We start from the raw sequence: 23,457 nt of genomic DNA, 5'->3' as shown, positions 1-23,457 counted from the left end.
CCTCCTGGGCTGCATCTACACTGCAGAAATAATGCACTTCAAAGGGCCAGAAACACACTGCGGAAACAATCCATTTTGAGACCGCTTTAACTGCTCTGAGTCAGCGCTGGGGGATTTGGGGAGTTGCAGTTTGTTATGGCACCAGAGCTTTCTAAACAGAGGAGTCTCTGTGCCTCACTTAAAACTCAGTTCCCAGAATTCCCTAGCAGTTAAAGCGGTCTCAAGATGGGATTATTTTTGTCCCGTCTGCTCTGGCCCTTAGACGCCACTTTAAGTGGGACCCTGGGATGTGTAGTTTCACAAGGCCTTAGTTGGAGCCTTCTCTGCCGAAGAGTGCTCTGGACAAACGGAGAATCCCTGTAGGATGGAGGGAGCCGTGGAGCAGTGAAAGCGCTATCAAAGCGCGTTATTTCCACAATGTAGATGCACCTGTGGGAAGGGAAGGCGAGCAGGGCCAGTAACTTCTGTGGCCCCTTCTCCCCTCCTCCTCCTCCTCCTCCTTGGTCTGGGCGCTTGAGAGAGAGAGAGAGAGAGAGAGAAGGAAGGCTGGAAATGCGGAAGCTTCTGCCCCCAACCGACGGATCCTCCTCGGGTTCCCTTCGGCAGCAACTGCCACTCGGAGGAGCAGAGGAGGAGGGAAGGCAGGCAGGCAGGCAGCAGAGGCGTTGCCCTGGCGGGGCAGGGAGAGCCCCCGTCCCCCTCGCCTGCATGGCCACCCTGCCCTTCTCTGACAGGAGGGCCTTCGCTTTGAAAATCAACAGGTAAGGAAGTATATGTCTCTAAGTATACGTCTGTGTGTATATGTACTGGACACAGAGAGAGAGAGAGAGAGAGAGAGAGCCAGCATGCAGAAAGGACGGAGGACTCCCCTTGGAGATCGACAGGGGAAGTGGGGGTTACTGGTTGCATCTCTCTGTGTGTGTATGTTTGTGGGTATGTCTATATATATATATGTGTGTGTGTGTGTATAAATATGCACGTGTACACACACACACACATGTATACATACACACACACACATACACACGTGTGTAGACACACACACATATCCAGACATATGTATATACACACACACACATATATATATGCCCACATATATATATATATACACACACATATACACACACACATATATATACATCTATATATGCACACATGTACACACATGTATATATACACACACGTATACATATATATACACACACACACATATATACACACATGTGTGTAGACACACACACACATATCCAAACACACATACACACACACATATATCCAGACATATATATACACACACACATATATATATATATACACACACACATATATATATGCCCACATATATATATATACACACACACATATACACACACACATATATATACATCTATATATGCACACATGTACACACACATACACACATGTAGACATATATATATACACACATGTATATATATATATGCACGTACACACACATGAGAGAGTTAGCATGGTATAGTGGTTTGAGTGTTCAACTGTGACTCTGGAGACCAGGGTTCAAATCCCGACCCAACCTTGGGTACCCACTGGGGTGACCTTGGGGTAAGGTCACACTCTCTCAGCCTCAGGGGAAGGCAATGGCAAACCTCCTCTGAACAAATCCTGCCAAGAAAGCCCCATCTGTGATAGGGTTACCTGAGGGTCGCCATAACTGCAGGCACACAACAACAACAACAACACACATATCTATGGGAAAATCACTTCCTAAAAATGTGTTTCCCTCCAGCTGTTTACTGGCAGCACTGACTGAGGTGGTGCCTTCAGGGAGTGGAAATGACTGTCTCTAGGAGTGTGTCTATACTGTGGACATCATGCGGTTTGGCACCACTTTAAGTGCTGTAGTTCCATCCTAGGGGATCTGTAGTTTCACAAGGTCTTTTACTTCTCTGCCAAAGAGTGCTGGTGCCTCACCAAATGACAAATCCCAGGATTCTGTAGGATCTGGGTGACCAGGTGTCCTCCTTTTCCAGGACACGTCTTACATTCCAGTTTTCTGTCCAGGAGGCATTTCAAAATGTCCTCCACTTTGAGCAGGACTAAGAAGCACGGCTTGACATTTCTATGAGTGTCCTCCATTTTCCTTGAATGCCCTACATATCGTGGTGCCGTGTCCTCCTTTGCCGTTAGGACATCATTTTGCAGTGTGTTGACCTCCTTTGAAGTTAGGACATCTGGGCACCCTGAGTAGGATGGAGCCATGGTAATTAAAGTGGTGTCAAACTGTGTTATTTCTGCAGTGCAGATGCATCCTCTATCTACAGTTTACTTGCTGGGGTGTGGAGCAAGCTGCAGATTTTTGATAAGGGACATCCAGAGGCTGCTTTGCTTTTAAGGAGATCTTAGACTGAGGAAGCAATTGGCAAAACCACCTCTGAGTAGTCTTTGCCTAATTAAACCCAATGACATTCATACGGTTGTCATTAGTTGACAGGCGACTTGAAGGTACATACCCACAATATGAATTGAGAGGATAGTTTGCTGTCCCAAAACTGATTGCTTGACACTGGAATAACTTCCAGATACAGCTTGAATTTGTGTGTATGGTTTGAAAACCTCACCTTGTGGGGAAAAATGTTCCTATGTAGGAATGATTTGTATGGGAAGGCATTCATATTCATTGTAGCTCTGACAAGTAGGAAATGTCAAGTGCTTGGTCAGAACTTGTTCTGAGCTTGTTTATAAATGGCAGTGAATTTCATGCCTTTGTGGTTAACAAGATTTCCCCCTTCGCTTGCCAAGAGTTGTGGGTGCAAACAACAATTCAAGAGTGGCCCAAAAGACTTAGGTCGAAAACACACTAGTGACTATTGGAAGCAACAATATACAATACTACAGGCTACTCACGGGAGAACCCCAACTAAGGTCCGAAACACATTGCAGAAATAATCCCGTTGGAGACTGCTTTAACTGCCGTGGCTCAATTGTGGGAAGTGTAGTTTTGTCAGACATTTAGCCTTCTCTGTCAGAGAGCTCTGGTGCCACAATAAACTACAGTTACCAGGATTTCCATAGCACTTAGCCAGGACAGTTAAAGCGGTCTCAAACTGGATTCTTTCTGCAATGTGTTTTGGACCTGTGGGAAAGATCTGCAGTTTCATGTTCTTTAACAACAGCAGTACAGGCAGAAATTCAGTAGGCACAGCTTTCCTAGGCCTGAATGATATATAGAACCATCTGCTAAATTTTCAACTACAGCATTGTAGGGGCACTTGGGTCTGCAGGCTCAAGAGCTGGGAATTTCTGTCAGGGATAACAAATCATCTGCTGTCCTTTCAGGTTTCCTTATTGCCTCTGAAAATGTACTGCAGGATTTTCCCAGCAACAACTTTCCCTGTAGGATGTTGTAATGTAAATTTATTTGAGATACCTGGATCTTGAATGGGCATTTAAGACCCTTTAACTTTACAAAAGACCTGGTCTTGTTGGAGATGAAAAATGCTAGAACTAGTTTGTTGATGTGCTGTCTGCTCTTTCAGGACACACTTTGGAGACATGGCTAATGGGACTATGATGATGAGCTGCCACACTTTGTTTGTAACTGTGCTATGTGTCACATGATGAAGATTCAGGAAATGTCTAAAATTAAAAACAAAAGCAAAACAAGTACACACATACACACAATAAAAATAACCAGCATGGAGTAACAAATGCTAGCAGGAAGAAAAGACCCCAGATTCTTATCAGGTTAATTCTTTTTTCAAAATGTATTTTCACAATTGGAAGAAAGTCCCATTGATTTCAGTGGAACATAATCTCAAGTGACATGGTACATCTTTAAATTTAAAAAAATATGATTAAATATATTTACACTTTTTGATTGCATGTAATCTGTCTCACCATCAATAGCAATAATACTGATTGGGGATGAACAAATGTAATATTTGAATACTTCTCTCGTGTTGCTTTAAGTATATGATTCTAATTCTAGGGTGTTTTGCTTTGCAAACACTACTCAGAAAAGAGTTTGCATAAAAAAACATGGAAAACATTTAAGAATACTGTTGTTAGAAATCATGGATCCAGTTTACAAACCAGAGATTCTGGAGTGGTGACTTTGAAATCCTGTTTAAATATGTGGAAAACTTCTCAACTCTTCTTGTGTGACAGAGTTCAAACTTGTGGCTGATCTTTTCTTTGCGGGATTATTAGCACTGCTGGAAATTGGGTTATGCAAAGCTGGTTTGGAACAGGAAAATGAACAAAATACACTGATAACCCTCTTCAAGATTATTGTCTAGGCTTACTAAAATATCCAGTGGTGGGCAACTCTTGAGGGATGAGGGCCTTGGAGAGCATCCCCCACCTTTCATGAATGTCCTCCCCAAGTCATCTAGTGCAGTTAGGGTTGCCATAGCGCCGGACCTCCAAACTGGGGAAAATGTAGGACAAAATTTTCAAATGTAGGACACAAAAATGTGTCCTACATTTGAAAATTCTGTCCTACATTTTCCCTGGCGATTGCGGCGGGGAGCGGAGGCCAAGCGGCGAGGGAAAGCCTACACTTAAGGAGGCTTTCCCTCCCCGCCTGGGCCCCGGGCCTCACCGCGATCGGAGGCCAGGATCGGGGCCTCTCCTCGTTCCTGGCCCCTGCAGGGACCAGGAAGGAGGGGAGGAGGTCGGCGGCGATCGCCACGGCCTAGCCTCGTTCCTGGCCCCCGCGGAGACCAGGAAGGAGGGGAGCAGGCCGGCGACGATCGCCGCGGCCTCTCCTCGTTCCTGGCCCCCGCGGAGGCCAGGAAGGAGGGAGGAGGCTGCAGGGAGGCGGGGAGGTTGGCGCGGCTGCGCCCAAGAGGCGCCGCCTCCCTGCAGCCTCCTCCGCCCCAGGCCTCACTGCCCTCCTTTTCCTCTGTGCAGCCATGCGCGGTGGAGGAGGAGGAGGGCAGCGAGGCCCCAGGGTTGCCCAGCAACCCCGCTGCAACTGGGCTTCTCCCGGTTTTTGGCTGCACCCGTGCCGTGACCGGGCAGGTGCAGCCAAAACCGGGAAAAACCCGGTTGCAACCGGGTTATGGCAACCCTAAGTGCAGTGCTTCCTGGGCTGTTTACTGTGAAGGACCAACTGTTATTTTTTTCTCTCCAGTTTTCCAGAGACTGGCACTGAATTTATGCCTGTTGGATACAATTCTTTCTTCCCTGAAAACATGCCAGGGACTGGTACTGGTCCAGGGACCACTACTTTGAGTGGCCCTGCTCCAGGGGACATTTTCCTGCCCTCCCTGAGCTGTTTTAAGCCCTGGAGAGGCTCGTTTATCATCAGGAGTTGACCCAGAAGTGAACACCTGGGTCACTTTCTATTGAAAAATGATATCACCTGGGCCTAAAATGGCCTGTGAGGGGGCAGGTATGTGGCAAACTTGTCCCCGCATCCTGTAGGCATTTGGGGGCAAATAAATTAGAGGCCCGAGAGTCAGAAAAATGGTTCAGGACTGAGCAGCCACCTTTCCCTCCCACCTCTGCTTTGTAAAAACTGACTACGAAACAAATGTGAGCTACTTATTAATGTTGACTGACGTTAGTGCAGAGTTTGGGAACGTTGAGTTCTCCAGATGTTTTGGACTTCACTTCCAGAGGTCCTAGGCAGCATGACCACTTATAAAATATTGTGGAAGTAGTAGTGTAAAACATTTGGAAAGTCAGAGGTTCCATCACCACCTGCTACATAGTGTATAATAGGTATATATTGTATATACTAGATACATACCATTATCCTTGATACATAGTGTTAATCTTATAGACAAAAAGGTGGACTATGCATTTAAACTTTTCCCCTCCCAATTTATGAAGATCAATTGGTCAATCCAGAAGAGTTATATATTATTGTTATGCAAGGTTGACTATACTGAATGCTTAAGATAGTGTAAAAATGGCATGTTTTGGTATTTGAGTGACAGTAGAAGAAAACTTTTGGATTTTAAAAACCCTTGGAGAATATCAATAAGATGGAAGAGTTTATTTCTTTCTTTAATGAAAGAGTACATATCCAAGCCTGAGCATTTCAGGTAGACATCTAAAGATGTGGAACTTTCTGAGAAATTCTGTAGCCTGAGCCCCATTACCAAGCTGAAAGACAAAGCATCCAGGAGAGTAGACCTATTGGGCAAGTGAAAAAAGTCCTTAGCTTGACTGTTGGGTAAAGCCAGAATTCTGCAGATGATATAAATAACTTTTCCCAACCCAACTTCTAATAATAATAATAATAATAATAATAATAATAATAATCATCTTATTTGTCCCCTGCTTTTTGTTAAAACAATCAAAGTGGCTTACAGTGTTAAAAAAATGAAACAGCAATATATACAAAGTATCCTCCTTAAAAAGAATTAAACAATTTAGGATTAAAATTACATACATAATACATAAAACAGTTAAAACAATAACGGTGGGCAGAGTCATTATTTGGGGGATTCATTACATGGCCGAGTAGTAAAATAAAACTTCTGTGTTTCTTCCCAAAATTTCATTGTGAGTAGGTGTGTTTTAAAAAATGGAAGTTTGGAACTACCAAACACTGAAGATAAATGTAAAGAAATAACTGCCATAGGGCTATCTAGCTGGTTACTCTGCAGACTGTATGATAGGCTACATGTACTTTTAGTCTTAATAAGAGCCAGGCAAATCTCATCTTTGTGCTTGAATCCTAACATTTATTTTGCTAAAGTATTTGCCCCAATGACAACATCCCCTTTCAACCCCTTCCTCTAAAAATTCCAGACTGCATTACTAGGTCATGCTTCTTTTTGTATGGTCCAGAAACATACATAATCAAAGTTTCATATAATAATATTCATGTTCATGGAGTTGGGGAATAATGAGGTGTGGAAAAGTCAGAAGTGAGAATGACTGACAGATGCAGGTTTTATCTTTAAGTTCCCATCAGATCTCATGAATGACAAAATGGCATCGCATAAATGGAAATACTTTTATTTGATTTGAAAACTACACTGTCAAGATGAAGATGAATGAATTATGTTAGATACTGCTTTTCGGCAGTGGACCCATTTTAGTACATAAGCTAAACTTTACTACATAACATTGAAGTCTTTGTGAAATCGAATGCTTTTGTGGCAGGCATCCATAGTTTTTTGTGGGTTTTTGGGGCTATGTGGCCAGAAGAGTTTATACCTGACATCTGTAGCTGGTATCTTCAGAGAATGCTGGCATTGGGGGGGGGGGGGGTAAAATGGTGTCCCCTATATTAAATGGCAAATTCAAATTTGCTTTCTGGATTTTTTTTTTTAAATTTCAAGCCATGAATGGTTGAATCCATGGGATCTGTGGCTATGGAGGGCTGATTGTATATCTGACTGTGGCAAGCATATTAAAAGAGGAATGATAGGAGTTGGGATGTTGAGAACTTTCACACCACCAACAGCTGCTGCTCATCACAGCATCAGCTCTTGCAGAGCTCAGGTTTATGGCTGGTTGCTTGACAACAAGGAGATGGAGAGGAAGGAATAAAAGCCACAGTTTAGCAGAAGAAAAGAAGGAAGACCAGCGAGCGCAGCTGTCAGGGGTAAAAAAGAAAGAGGTGAAGTTTCACAAGGAATTAGCAACTGCAGTCACACCACTTCTCTCTGTGCCTCAAGCACAGGTGGGGTATGGGTCATGGCTGCAGAAGGTCCACAGCTGGGAAGAAGCTAAGTGGGGGGATGAGTGAGGAAATGTAGAGGAAGACAGTGAGGTAGCTTGGAGCTCCACCTGCAGTGGAACAAGCCTTTTGCCCTTCTCCTCTTTCATTAGCCGGGGCGGACAGTGGGATTAGGATGACCCATGGGGAATGCAACAGGCTTGGTATGTGGTACATGGTAGGTTATATTGAGTTATGCTGGTCCTCAAGAACATATGTCTGCTTTGGGCTTGATTTGATGCAAGTGGGAGCCTAATTCTGAGGAATTCACTTTGGCTTTGACACCAGTCCTGTGCAGCTGCTTATCTCATCCTGTGGCCCTGTCTCCCTGGGACCCCTATTTTAATGTTGGGACTAGTCCTGTGCATTATTCTCCAGCTATGGACCTAACACCTGGGTCTGTTCCTGAAACATTCACTGATAAGAGGAGCCCACTTTCCACATCCCAGGGTCTTGAGTTGTACTGAAAGAAGAAGCCCCTGCCAGTGTGAGTGTGGGGTGAGGGAAGACAAATCAATAAGAGATCAATAAATTATTTCTTCGTGGATGAACCTGGTAGTTCCAATACACCCTTCCCACCTGGAAGAGGCAGCCTATGCCACAGAGTTACATTACAAAACTACAGGACATAAAATTTAGCAGTTTTCCTGTGCTTGTGCATAGCAGTAAGCTACATTTATATTCTGGGAGACTAGACAGACACTTGAAACCTGTGAACTGTATGTAAAGTCACTATTTTTTCCCTATAGTGTAAATTCTTTTTAGAATGTTTTATTTTAGTTGAAAGAGATAATGTAGAAATGCAGCAAAGCATTATTGATTGTCGGAACAGATTCATTTTAGAATGCTGTGTGGCTGCCATTACTGTAAATTTTCCTTCAGTACAGGTCGAATCTCTCTTACCCTAAAATGATCCTCATGGGTCCCTGAGATAGCGGCACTTTTGCTTTCTGATGGTTCAGTGTACACAAACTTTGTTTAATGCACCAAATTATTAAAAATATTGTGTATAAAATTAACTTCAAGCTATGTGTATATGAAACATAAATGAATTTCATGTTTAGACTTGGGTTCCATCTCCAAGATATCTTGTTATGTATATACAAATATGCCAAAATCTGAAAAACTGAGAAATCCAAAACACTTTTGGTCTCAAGTATTTTGGATAAGGGAGACTCAACCTGTATTTGCCTGAGTCACCACTACTAGTGGTTCCCATATCAGTGTGGCAGTGAACCCATTTCAGATTTTAATCTGAACTTTAAAAGGGGTATACAAGAGCTGATTTGCATGTAAGTGTATTATGCGAATTGCTGTGGATATTTGCACATTCACATTGATGGTTGTCTTCACTTTCCTGTGCAAATTTGCATCTATTCACATCTGTTGACCCCCCCCCCCCCCCAAATGCACACCATCTGAATCCACGTGATGGAAATCGCTGATCATATATGCGGTAATGCATATTTCTGCATATTTCTGTGGATACTTTGGTAAAAGACATGAAGCCCTTTTCTGCAGAGTTGAAGGAATTTTTCTGGGAGGATCCCCCAAAAGCCAGAACTCCTGCAAAATGTGTGTGGCCGGATCACATTCTATTAGACTGGAATGAGGAGTTTTTTAACTCTGTAGACTAGTCCCAAGATGCTGAACCTGTTTGTAGGACAGAGTTCAGTACGTTAGAGAGCGCTTCTAAAGTTGAGCTGAAACTTGAAATGAGTTCATTGCCTTGCTGACTTAGAAGTAATCAGCCACAACTGGTAACTGCTAGGAAAAATTTAACACTATGGAATGCAGCCCTATAAGGCTGTGATTCTCAAACAGTGGGACGGGAACCCTGGAGGGGCATGAGACTTAGCGGCCCTGATCCCTCCGCCTCCACTTTGCAAACCTTTTGTGTCCTGGATGAAAAGAGAAAGACAAGGAGGGTGCTTGGAGTCTCTGCCTGAGGGAGGAGGAGGAGATCTATTTCCTTATTAAAACATGAATATACATGAGTGTGTGAATGAAAATACGTACACTAAACAAAATACTTTTATTCATATACTGTATCAAATATATGTGTGTGTGTGGGGGTGAAATTCAGATATAGATGTAAAAGGGGTCACAAGGATAAAAGGTCTGAGAACCACTGATATAAATAAATATATAAAGACATGGATATACTAGCGGTTAATTTACCCCCCCCCCCCACATTAATTCCTCTACTTATTCTTCTTTAGTTGCCTCCAGTTGATGACACTGGAATACCTACTAATGAATTATACTGGAAAACTGTGCCACAACTAGTGATTTATTTACCGCTAATATTTTCCATTGCACTTCTAAACAGAGGGAATATTGCCTTCCTGGTTATAAAGTCTGGGCCTCTGCAAAGGGAGGCTCAACACTTGGAGGCCTTGATCCTCCTCCTCTTCCCAAACTTTTTTATATGTGTTAAGACATTGAATTTACTTAAGTCAAATTGTTCTAATTTGGATGATGTTATTTCCTCATAAAATGTTAAAATATGAATATACATGAATGTGTGAATAAAATGTGAACACTAAACAATATTTTTATTCATAAATTATGTTGAGTGGGTGGGGCACAACGTTCGCATGTAGCTGTAAAAGGTAGTCACAAAGGTAAAAAGTTTGAGAACCACTGCCATAAGGCATAGTATGCATGGATTGTACTTCTCATTTGGAAAATTGATACACTGCATAAAATTAGCATTTTAAACAACAATTGAAAGGGTAATGATGGTACAATGGCACCTTAACTTTAATAGAATATCCCTGCAAGTGATGTTTTGAATGACAAAAGCATAAGAGACAATCTTTATGTAATATATGTGGAGGAAAGAGTTATATTCTTTGTATGGTGAAGGGCCCTTGATTAATTTTAAAAAATCCAACAGATGTACAGTCTCATGAAGAAATCATAAGTAGAGGAGTGAATGACAGGGGTGTTACTTTGCTTATTCATCAGTCAACTATGCTTCTAGTAACTATGAGGTCTAAGAAACAATCATAAATACTTTATCAACACAGCTGTTTTTTTTAATTAACCTTGAATCTATCCAAGGTATTTTTGAACCCAATTTTTTCTGAAGGCCCATGAATAATAAAATTGGGAAAATAGCTTTGAAATAATTTTAAGCTAGTGGAGAAAAAAAAGGTTAACAAAGTGTCATGGGTGAGAGGTTGAGGTCCCACATTCTAATGTATTATGTAGGACAACCCATATTATAAAAACCTTGCTGTATGTACGCAACAACACAGTGAAGTAGTCTCTGAATAAAGGGAGCTCTTTTTAAAATGTTCATTGGTAAAGCGAATGTAGGCCATCCCAGACTATTGCAGACATCCAAGATTAAAATATTTAATTCCCAGTTCTAAATTTGTATGCATTCGAGACAATTGCACAAATATAGCTCCCATAAGGCTCTATCCTTCTCAAGGCAATGAGATAGGATGAAGCATCTCCCTCAAGAAGATGATTTTGGGTCCAGTAGGAGGTAACAGTGGCTGGCCTTTTTGGCAGACAGGAACTTCCAATGGCTAGTCTCTCCAGGAGGCAGTATCCCCTTGAGGTCACAATAGCTAGCTTCTTTTCCTTAGGCAGGCTGCATCCGCTTGGGGATGCATTGGTCAGTCTCTCATTGTAGCTGGCAGCAGCAGCAGAAACATGTGGATACACTATCTGTCCCTCTCTTTTCCTCTCCCACACTGGAGCAATGGCAGAACCAGAGGTAGAAGGTTGGTCTTTTTCTTCTAAAAGAAGGAAGCAAAAGTGTATGATTGGTATGGGCTGCATGGGCTCACTACTGAAACTATTAGCAAAGTGTCAGAGAAGCAGCAGGTAGGCAAACACCCCATTTGTTAAACCAGTGGTACTCAATCTTTTTACTTTTGGGACCCCACCCTTCTGTCACCCTTTACATCTACATGTGGACATCACACCCCATTGACATATTTGATGGATAAAAATAGTTTATTTATTTAGTGTGCATATTTTTATTAGGACATTCATGAATATTCATATTTTAACATTTTTATGAGGAATTAGCATCATTCAAATTAGAAGAATTTTATTTAAGTAAATTCGATATTTAACTCAAGTGTAAATTTTACACATAAAGTTTGAGAAAAGGAGGAAGAGGGATCAGGACCTTCAAGTCTCTCATCCCCCTTGAACAACTCTGGCGTCCCTCTGAAGGTCCCGTCCCACTATGTTAGACAGTGTCTTACAGTGAATGCCTCTGGACAGCCTGGTACAAAAAGAAGTGGAGATAATGCAGGTAGGCGTAAGGATGTTGACAGCACCCGTGTAAGTACAGGGTGACAAATTTTAGAGTCTGTTAGAGCTAGGCACAATTTGAGAGACAAATTCAAAATAATAAAGGGGGGGGGACTCAAGCCAGGGTATGATAATCTAATTGAAATAACAAGATTTGTATTCTGGTCTCCAAGCCATTTAGAGATTAAAGGCTAGAATTATGCCTGTAAACACTGGCAGTAAAAATGCTAGAATGCCAGCAAATTATGTACAGCATGGTGAGTTCCAGTTAAGATCCTGGGCATTTTATTCTAAGCCAATGACTCTCAGTCTTTGGTCTTTCAGATGTTTGGACTTTACTTACCAGAATTCTTGACCATTGGCCAAGGCAGGTGGAGCATCTGGAAGCTGAAGTCCAAAACATTAAGAGGTTGCAAACACCTGTTCTAAACACTTTACATCTGAATTCTCTTCAGGGTCAGTCCAGAGTGAATGCATTACCACAGAAAAATGGACTGACTGAAGAAACACAACAATCCTCAAATCATATTTTTCCATCTTTGGTTTATGAGGCTATCCTTAAAATATTAATGTCAAGATATCGTATTTTTTTATGGTGAAATTGCAACAGACACAAAGTCCTTTGCCAATACAAACTGCTTAACAAGAGAATAAAGGCAGAAAGTAAAAGGAATAATTTCATATCCTCCTGCTTATTAGTATAATAGTTGATTTGAAGCCCCTTGTGTGTGATTCTGATGTAATTACAGTCATTATGAACTGTCCAATTCATTGGCATTAGGAGGAATGTTTACTCCTCCAGCAATGCTAGCTATAAAAGAATTATACTATAGGAAGGGAGGAAAGGTTATTTTGCTCAGAGAATGAATGAATGATCTTCTTATGAAGGAAAAGAGAACCAAAGATGATCACTTATATCCAAACTGTTCTAATTGAATTCATTCCTTGGCACTCCCCTTTTTGTACAGTGGGGCTGGGGGAGGGACTTAGAGGGGGACGGATCCTTATAACCCATGAAACTACCTGCTGATCATGAAAAGTAAGAAATTGCTGGTAGAGTACTATATTTATTCCTTGGCGTGTATTATATTTTGCTTTCCAACTATTTATGGCTGTCACTCAAAGCATTAGCTGGCAAGGTGGGGAGACCCATATATACATCTCAGACCAGGTTGGTTGTAACAAGATTTTGTTGAATCAGAAGAACAAGACTTACGTAACTGGTCCTCTCTGCTTGGACGATTTAATGGAAGAAACATCTGTAGTAATAATTTCCCTAGGCAAGGCACTGGCCACCATCACAGGCCAGGAGTGAGTTTGATTGCCAGTGAATCATCACCCCCCTGCCTCCCTAGTTACGCTTGCCACATTTTTCAAACTGCAATATGACAGTGCTCTTTCTGTTCCCAGGTCAGGTCTAGATTATCTGGCACACATGAGGCACTCCTATATAAAGCCTCTTTCTTTATGTAAGTGTGGGCCTCTTGTGAAAGATCTTGCAAGAACTCAGAGCTCTTACAAGAGATCCTCCTCTTGTGAGACCTGAGATGGGCTTTATGTAGGCTGCCTTATATGCTATATGCCTTTGTCATTTGGGCCTCTGCAGCTGAAAACAGGAAGAGCAGGCAGTAGCTGCACTTGCAACCAATGGACCCCTGCAGCATTTGGTATGTACTGTAATTTCAGCCATTTTGCTCCATACCAAATTCTATGGGGTTACGAGTGACCTAAAACACACACAGGCCATCACAAGGATGACAATTGTCCCCTGCATCTTGCACTGCTCCACATACCTGGTTTAGATAAACAGGCATATGCCAGGACAGGTGGTTGTCTAACACACCCCTGCCAGAACATCTCAGTTCCAAAAAACTCTCTCTGATCTAGACATTTGGAAATAGATGGCTCAGACTGCTGACTTCTCTTCCCCTGGTCTATGTTGCTCCTGCAACCCAATAAATAAAATAAAATAAAATAAAATAATGGAATCCTCCTCTTCCTCCTCCAATACCACCCCTACCACCCTATGGAAATGGAGAAAAGGTATAAGTGCTCATATAGAATCCCCCATAGTGGTCCTGCCAACAAGAAGCAGTAGTGCATTAGTTCTCATGGAGACACATCTCCTTAACACCCTAATTAATACTAATTTAACCCTACTTGATAGGAGGATGGGATAATAGGCATACCTCTCCTTTTAATTTTGAGAAAGGACCAGAGAGAGATTTTCAGGATTCTTAAGCATTTGAAGACTACTCTCTTGCTTTCTACAAGACAGTAGGCTCAGCTGTCTGTTAGGGTATTAAAAATTCTGTTTCCATTCATAAAGCTGCTGGAGGTAGCAGTGGAAAGATGTCTGATTAATGTTTTTAAAGTATTTTTTAAAAAAATGAAAAAGTAGGTTTGAGACAGACCATAAAAATGGTATTGTCCATTATGGAGCATAATAACTAAATACTGTATTTTATTATTTGTTAAAACCAAATTTAACTAATTTTATTATTAGTTAAAATTCATCTGGAAGAGTGTAGCTGTCTGTTTAGAGGCCTCATCTAGATTATGCTTTAACTTTTTTTATGTCAGAAGTCATTTCATTGTGAAAGAGGAGGCAGATTCTTCTATGTCAGGGGCCAGTTACTTTCTGGATCACAGCTGTAGTACAAAAAGTAACATTTCCAAGTTTTGGCTCAGATATAACCTTGCCGCAACAGCCTGGTTAGCCCTAAACTTCAAAAAATGAGAGAAAGCACATTGTGATCCCAGCCCCTAACCAAGAACTGCTAGGATTGTATATCTAGCCCCATCCCAAAGAGGTTACCAAATTGACTGCCAAACCAGATTACATTTATTTGATTCCCTGTGGTGTCCAGTAGTAGTGAAATTCTACTTTTTGTTCTTTATCCTGTTTTTACAGTACAGTACATATAAAATTGTAGTTATTTTTTCCCCAAAACACAGAAAAGTATTTACTTCTGAATAATAAAATAGAAAATGCTTATGTTCTTTTAAACTGGTACTTCATACATCCTATTTCTTTTCACTGTGGTCTCAGGCAGTCTTCCTCAAGTTGGTATTCTCTAAGCGGATGACAGCTGCCATCATTCTCAACTAACCACACATGTAGACCACACATCTGACAACCACAATTTGAGGACAGCTGGTCTTGGGAATCTCATTTGATTGTATTAATCAATTTCTGCATTCATTGTTGCTATCAAGTGCTTATATATCTAATGATAAAATGAAAGACGTAGCTATGTTTGTCTGGATCAGTATGCGAATATGTTAGCATATTTGAGGCTAACAGAGAGAAAGAAGTTGGTAGCATAAGCTTTTGTAGACTTAATATATCTATGACTTCTTTTGCCTGTCACTGTTGTTTATCTGTTAGAAGCTAAGGCATACTTTTATTCCTGTTTCCTCTCTCAATATCTTATCCTGAGGATATTCATGAGATTTTTTGTGAAAATCTAAAAGGGTGATTTTCCTATGCCTTCTGTTTCTGCTCTGCCTTTTCTTTCAGATTTATAGTAAGGGTAGGTAACTGGCAAAGTTTGAGGGGACCTGAGAAGGCCACATTGCCCCATAGCATCTGGGAAAATTGATGCCCACCCAATCTCTCCATGTTTTGGCCTTCTCTGAGCCATTTGAGAACAAGGAGAGGTCTTTTTTTCTTTTTGCAAAATAATGTGTTGAAAATCAGGTAATTTCCTGATAGAAAAAAGGCTTCCCTGGCCCTAAAATAAATATAATGGCTGGTTTAGTAATTGCCCCTATGCTTTCTATAAGGCATTTGGAAGCATTTCCTTTTTTTTTTTTTTTTTAAATGCGGATCCTATAGTTCACAAAAACAACCTGTGGGTACCTGTGGCCCATGGACTGCACCTTTGCCCCATCCTACCTTATAGACATTGAAAGTCTACTTGATTTACACTGTTGTGAACTCATTATGCTTTATTAATATGGTTTAAATATTCCCTGTTGCATCTTGATAAGTGAACACTAAGAGAATGTGGATATTAAAATCTAATATAGGAATGACTGGTACCTTCTTTCCTTTTTATATTAAAGGCATTCCTCAGCCGACATTCGAAGGCAGTTTGTAAATCAACCAAACATTGGACAATTCCCTCAGCGAAGTATCAGTACCCCTGGCTTCTCTGCTGCTCATCTAGTAAGTATAGAGTTTGCTGTGTGTTTTTGTTATCTGTGAGATTAATCCCAGTTACTATGAGCAAAGATAACAATATCTTTACAAGTCCTCAATGTTTTACTATAACTTAGTCCTAAATTTTTTCCTCTTCCTTTTAAAAAATAACTTGTTCTTACAACTCTGCATATTCTATTTGTTTCATGCAACATGTACAGGTTTATATTAAATATGTCAAGCTAGGCAAAGGGTTGTAGGTTTATTTTGCACACTGTGCTATGCAGGCTGCAATTATACGTACATTTACTCATTTATGGTCTCGTTCCCACTACAAAATAAATAGTTTTTTGAGTTGAATCGATGAAGTGATTTAGCTCTAAATAGACATTCACGCTATTCAAACCGTGGTCAAACCTACCTGTTTCAGTTTAATCCACTTCCCGTTCACATTCACTGATGTATTGATTCAACATGGAGTTGCCTCACAGGGGTGAACATGCTACAGGAACTGAATCAAATAGACAGCATGTTCACACTTGCGTTGAATCGATTCATTTCAAAAGAAGTGGTGAATTCCACAGATTTGGAAGAACCAGTTTAAATGGGTTTAGTGTTGTGCCCCCCTCACCAAACTGTGCCAGAAATTCAGTGCAAGTGTGAACAAGGGCCATTTAAACCAGTTCAGATTGGTTTGAAAACTGATTTATTATGTAGTGGGAATGAGGCCCCATTTAATTTCTGTAGGGTATAGAGAAATATGCATAGCAATGTACAAAAGAACCACATTGGTCTTTGTACCCTCCTGATAACACCATTGTTACATATGATTATGTTGATTAATACTGAGAAGCTGTGGTTAATTCTTATTGACCACTACAGAATCACTCCAGCATTGCTGTGATGTTGTGAATTCTGTGCAGATTTACCTTTAAGATAAAAAAAAATATTTAGGATTTTCAAGGTAGATCTGATGAAATGCACAATTCTACTTATTTATACTCTTATTTATTAATTTAGAATGAGTACAGAACTTAAATGGGAAAGAAACAAAATAATATTGGTTACAGTTTCAAAGTTATGGAATGATGTTTAATGGTATCACTTGTTCTGTGCAGTCATACATAATTATTCCTGTCTAAAATAATTCCTTAGAGCTTCCCTTTTTCTGCACTGATTTGATAATTTTTTGAAATGAGTTACAGTCTTTCAAAATAGCTGATCTGTTTCTAAAAAGTAATCTCCTTCTCAAAACATTAAAATATCTCTTATTGTTCAGAGGTTACAAAAAATCTTAAAGTACTTGCAAACAGTAAGGTGAATGTGATGATTGCATGCAGATTTTTGTTGAACATAATGAGATTTTCAGACCTTTCAACTACCTTTTCATAAGAATATTCAGGTGACTTGAAAGCTATGGTTCTGAAAACTGGTGTACTGTAAGAAGTGTAAACTTCCTGTCTGCCAAAGCTCACCACCAACGTTTTTGCTCACTTCCTCAATCTGTGAAGTGGTGGTGGTGAACTCGCCCTTTGCTGGTTGCTCATTGGAAGGAGGAAGTTTGTCTCTTGCCCTCAAAAAAAATGTTGTTGGGGTTTTTTTTGTCAAGAAGCTTGCATTTTGTTTCCTTTCTCTGCCATTTTGAAGGTTGGCACATGTTTCATGCTGCTTGTTGCACCATACTGAGAAGGTATGTTTGTTGTGAGGGATTTGTAACTATTTTGTAGGATGCTGAATTTGACTTTCATTAGATAAACCATGATACCTTAGCAGGATAGCAGTTCTGAACTGGCTGAATTTATCTTCTCTTTAACAGCTGATTACAAATACTCTTTCACAAATTAATCATTCTTATCATTTTTGTTTGCAAAATTGAAGAAGGGAAAAGCATGCTGTTTAAATGTAAAATGTATGCAAAGTTCACTTAGATGGTCAGAATGCTTGATTCTATATTGCAACTTAACTTTTTTTCTTTGAATAATCAGGAAATACTATTTTGTTTGCAAAAATCATGTCCTGTTATTAGTGAAGAAACATGGTATGACCTGTTCTTATCTATTCACATGCACTTTTAAATTACAATTATTAATCAAGAACATGTTTGCAAATGAATCTGTGATCAGGTACACAATTGTTGATAGGAAAAAAATCCAGAGAAAGTGGCTATGGTCTGGAAAAGCTGATGCCACAGAATATTTGGTATATTACACTTAATAAATGTATAATACACTTAATAAGGGAGTGCTTTGATACTCTCATATTAAGTGTATTTTTTGGCATATCACACTCTGGCATATCACACTTCACTAACATAAATGAGCACACTCCTGTCTTTAGTTACACTTAGGGCCTTGTTGACATTTGAGACAAAAGATGTCTTTGGTTTCATTTAGATGACATGTCTCATTGACTTAAAGGGGGTTTAAGCCTGAGGAGTCAAGTGTATGTGTCTGATGGTATAGCTATATTAGTCCTTTGCAGCAAAAACAATTAAGTACCTGCCCCATGGCACCTTAAAGGTGAAAAGATTTATTATAGCATTAGCATTCATTAATTTAACTGAATGTTTTGAAGTAAAATATTTCTTCAATAACTTCCTGTGATATACAAAAAACAGTTAAAAGAGGCACATGTGATTCAAAGTTTATGTTCACCTGAGGAACTATCAGACTATGAAAAAAATACTCTGCAGTATGGCATACCATTGGGATCTTTTGACTTCAAATTCTTTGCAAAGTTGCAGATACCTGAAGCTATTAAAAAACTTCAGGTGATGTTACACTTCCCCCACGAAGAAGGGTTGTGATCACCCTATTTTTGACAAGCAGCGACAGAGAATTAAAATGGTATTTTTGCACATCCTTCCTCATGATAACATCTCATAAAGCATGTTAAAGAAAATGGACACAGTGAAATGTTTGCGGGTTTAAATATAAGTATAATGAAATGTTTGTTAAGGAATTTGAAAAATAAGTTGTTCATTGTATACACCATAATTGTCACCTCAAGAAAATACACACTGAGCTGTTAAAAAAATAGAATTCAGAAAGAAAAATGTAAAGATAATAAATGAAAAATTGAAATGATGCTTGGGGCAGAACTAGCATTTTAATGCAAAGCTATCTCAGAATGGGGGATTAGAGAGTTCTCCAATACCAAGAGACTATCATACTGATGTTTTTTCCAGAATTTAATTTAAGCCAAGCCTCAAAAGTACTTAGCCTTAAAATTTATATGAATTTATGAGTGACAAGCAAGGATAGAGGAACCATATTTCTACTACCACCCCAGTCAACAAGGGCTGCAACCCCACAAGCAAATTTTTAAAACAAAACAAAACACCCCAACAGCTCTTTAAACCCAGAAAATACAAGCTGTTTTGCTTTAAAACCAGGTGGATGGGAAATGTACATCTTGTTTCAAAGCAGAAGTGCTTGTTTTAAATGGGCTTTGCCAACATATCACCAAATGTTATTACCAACATGACACAAATGTAAAGCATAAGTGTTGTTTTAGATGCCATGGCAAGTTCAACAGCACCTACAGGGAGGTGCAAAAATGGCCAAACTCCCCAATTCATCTTGCAGGCTATCTGTTGCCCATATCTGCTTTGAGAATTTCACACTCACTACTTGTTCTGAAACACTTCCCTCAAACATATCAAGGGGTTTTTCTAATCATTGACAATTTTTCTGGTTAGATTACAAATCCATCTGTATCCCATCACAGTTTTGTTGTTCTTTACAGCTTCCCAGTACTCATAGCTGTTTGAAAAGAAATGTTTTTCAGAACAGATACAGTCCACCCTTCTTATACACAGATTTTTATACATGGATTCAAGCATCCACAGTTTGAAAATGTTAAAAAAAGTATAAATATCAAATACCAAGCCTTGATTTTCCATTTTTTATAAGGGACACCATTTTGTTATGTCATTATATTTAATGGGACTTGAGCGTAGGGTTGCCATATCCCGCCTGGGGGCGGGACTTTCCCGGTTTGGGGCGGGTCCGCATGGTCCTGCCCCGGTTTGGCCCCGCCCCCAGGATCCCCCCAGCGAGGCTCTGGATGCGGCTCCGCGATTGCGGAGTCCTCCGAGGCCTGGCTGGGGCTTGGGAGACGCTGTCTCCCAGGCCCCAGCGAGGCCTTGGACAAGGTTTAAAAATGTAGGACCTTTTTTTTTTGCCAGGGGAAAAAAAAAGGTCCTACATTTTTAAACCTTGTCCTACATTTTTCCCGGTTTGGAGGTCCTCAGGGATGGCAACCCTACTTGAGCGTCCACGCATTTTGTTATCCACGAGGGATCTTGGAACCAAACCCCAGTGTATAACAAGGGTCCACTGTATTTGCTTTTAGCATTACAGCTGGCACTGCTTCCTTCCACATTACTCTTTATTTTCCCAAATCATCCCATTGTTCACTTTTCATGGAGCAACCAGAAGATGAGAAAATAATTTTTAATATAAAACAGAATTACAGGATCAGCAAGTTTAGTGTAGCTAGGCAAAATGCTATTGAAGATTATAAGGGCCATTCTGCCTTTAATTAGGGATTTCTTACTTGCATATACTGTATGTACTTGTACTTTTAATTTTAATCTGAAGTAGTGTTATTTTGTTAGTAATGATAAGGGGAATACTGTGGAAAAAAAAGAAACAAATAATGAAATGCTTATTCTGAGACAGAAACTGAATTATTAATATGCAGTTAACAATCTGTTAATTACTGATTGCCCATAGTGCTGAACAGGAAAAAATAAAACTGACTGATGTTGCATGGAGGAAGCTTTAAATTAATACTATAGAACACTATTGCAGAATGGAATATACTTTTGAATAAATATTGTAGTTGAACCCTGGCCTTGGATAAAGACACTACAGGATTTTATAGGGTTGCATTAACTGTTATGTGAACACAGAATTTTAAGCTGATTGCTGAGAAGAAAAGCTTCAGTAGTAAGGATGTGACGAACTGTTGTTGTCAGTGAAGTATACTAATTTATATTTGTTTCTTCAGTGCAAGTACCTTCTTTTCTCCAAGAAAAGAAGAATAGCTGCTAGATTTTTCATATGTCAGGACTGCATTAGTGAAAATAAAGTAATTATTATTTTTTGTGTGTAGAAACTGCTTGCTGTGCAAAAATGCAATCTTTTCCTGAAGAAGACAGTGTATTTTATGCAAGATAACTTCTTGCACATATTGTCTTCTCAAAACCATATGTTCTGTGTATTTGTGTATTCTGTGTATGTCTACATTTGCACAAATCTAATAAATAAACTATTGTCTGCACTGAAAACAGGTATTTTGCATGCATACATTGTTGAATTTATTCATTCTTGCATGTAGGAACAAAATAAGTAAATATATTTAAGCCGTAGTGTTAAAGGGTTCTAATGTGGAAGCAATCTATGTGAGCTGTATCAAACATTAAAATATTTGTATTTGTCATGAATATGAGTATCAAATTCATAATCCTGTCCACTGCTGGCTATATTTCATCAAACTGCTAAATAGCTTAGAGAGATTGGATACTTCTAAGATAAGACTAACATTTTCAACTGCTTTTAAAAACCTGGGAGATGCTCAGAAGAATGTACTAATAAGCATTCTGCTGATGAAATGGCTATTATTAGGACACTGTAATTATTGCCACCAGTGTCTTTGTGTAGAAATATAGTTTGGCTAAAATAGAATTCTCCAAGCCAACATAGCTACTGGGAGCAGTCTTTTAAAAAGTAACTTTTTCTAAGCTGTGATCGTAGTCCCTCATCTCAAACAAATGATCTTAGTTTAACTGAGGCGTTTCAGTTTAACATCCGATGGACATCTGATCATTGGATGCTCTTAAAATATTCTTCTATATATATGTGTGTGTGTGTTAATAGTATTAGTCACTCATTTTCTCTTTGTAACATTCAGCCTCAGTTCTATGATGCAGTAGAGCCGGTGGATTTTGAAGGTTTTCTGATGATGCAGCTGAATAATTTAGACTCAGAATTACTCCAAGAACTTGGGGATTTCCCTGAAGATGATTTGGAGGTGGTCTTTACACCAAAGGAGCACAGGACTGTGCAGCCATCCTTACCAGAAGAAGGGTAAGGAAATGGGGTAAGGGTGGGAGCTTATCACCCTTAGTGGTTGACCTACTCTTTTCTGAGCCACAAGTTAACTCTTATTATTCTCTAGAATGTAGGAATGGATCATGGCTCCTCAGTACTCAATAGGAGTTTGCCTCCTGGGTCTACTTGCTGCAGGAGGAGCCCAAGAGAGCTAATCTGCTCTTATACCTGGAGCTTTGCATTTAAATTGTGCATATCTAATACAAACCTCACCTAGCTGATCACAATTCCAAAACATAGTGCTTGAAAGATCTGAGTGATAGACCCAGCCTGAGCCTGACATCTCCAGCCTTCCTCAATGTAGTACTGTCCAGATATTTTGGGCTGCAGCACCTTCAACCCCAACTAGCATGGCAAAAGGTAAGGGGGTGCTGAGAGGTGCTGTCTGAAACATCTGGAAGATACCATATTGAGGAAGGCTATTCAGAGGATGAGTTCCAAAGCCGTTCCTCTGAAGTATTTTAATGTATATCAGGTAAGGTAAGAGCAGACTCCATAATTATTGCCACAGCAGACATCTTTTTCAACAATTAACAATAAAATACGAAACCCACAAAGCAGTGGTATCTTTATTCTACCAACCCCGAAGCATAAAATACTTTATGCAAGCTTTTGAAGCTTCACTGGCTGCTTCATCAGGCAAAGATGTTAAGAACCATACAGGAGAGAAAAAAATTGACAATGTTAGAATCACAGGTCTATATTCTGTCTCAGATGTTACTCTGTTGTCAGTTAAGATGGTTGCGGTATTTCAGTACAAGCACAGGACACTCCTCTTCTTGACTATGTGAGTTCTAAGAACAAAGGGCAATAAAAGCTAAAAAAAAATTCAACTCCATTGGCAACAGGAATTAATGGAGTCGAAATATCACTGCTTTGTGGATTTGGGATTTTGCTAACACAGCTGCCCCTGAATATCTTTCAATAAATTGTTTGATTCTTTGGTGACATCATGTGGCCTTTTCCCATCTCTACTGCCTCTTGTTCTGTTGCTTCTGTCTTGGACAATATGAAACCCACACATATAGGCTTGAATGGGACTTGACTGGCTGCTAGTTTAGTTTTGCAATGAAGCATGAAGCTGCTGTTTCACTTCTGCTAAGTTTCAAGTCTGTTTTCTCTGCACTTCCAATGTTGACTTGTTTATTTCTTCAAAGGGGGGTTGTGCGTGGTGCCTGGGATGGGAGGGGGGCATTTGGACTTGTAGTCCAACATAATTACTTTTCCAGGCTTTGATTTTTATT

At 39.9% G+C, this 23,457-nt stretch overlaps 1 protein-coding gene across 2 annotated transcripts in view; it reads left to right on the top strand.

The window, feature by feature from the left end:
- The first annotated feature begins 638 nt into the window (after positions 1-638).
- LOC149323631 (dedicator of cytokinesis protein 8-like) overlaps positions 639-23,457 on the top strand; it is a 109,805-nt gene continuing 86,986 nt past the window's right edge. For both annotated transcript variants that reach the window (XM_089490278.1, XM_089490274.1), the window contains exons 1-3: positions 639-761; positions 16,019-16,121; positions 22,014-22,189. In XM_089490278.1, coding sequence (XP_089346404.1) covers positions 709-761; positions 16,019-16,121; positions 22,014-22,189 — 332 coding nt within the window. In that variant the 5' untranslated portion in view covers positions 639-708. The remainder of the gene's footprint in view (positions 762-16,018; positions 16,122-22,013; positions 22,190-23,457) is intronic.

Source organism: Sceloporus occidentalis, unplaced genomic scaffold (assembly GCF_023333645.1).
Source record: "Sceloporus occidentalis isolate IW3139 unplaced genomic scaffold, rSceOcc1.0.p SCAF_1, whole genome shotgun sequence".
Lineage (NCBI taxonomy): Eukaryota > Metazoa > Chordata > Lepidosauria > Squamata > Phrynosomatidae > Sceloporus > Sceloporus occidentalis.
The sequence above is the reverse complement of the archived record's forward strand: the minus strand, read 5'-3'. Positions and strand labels throughout refer to the sequence as shown.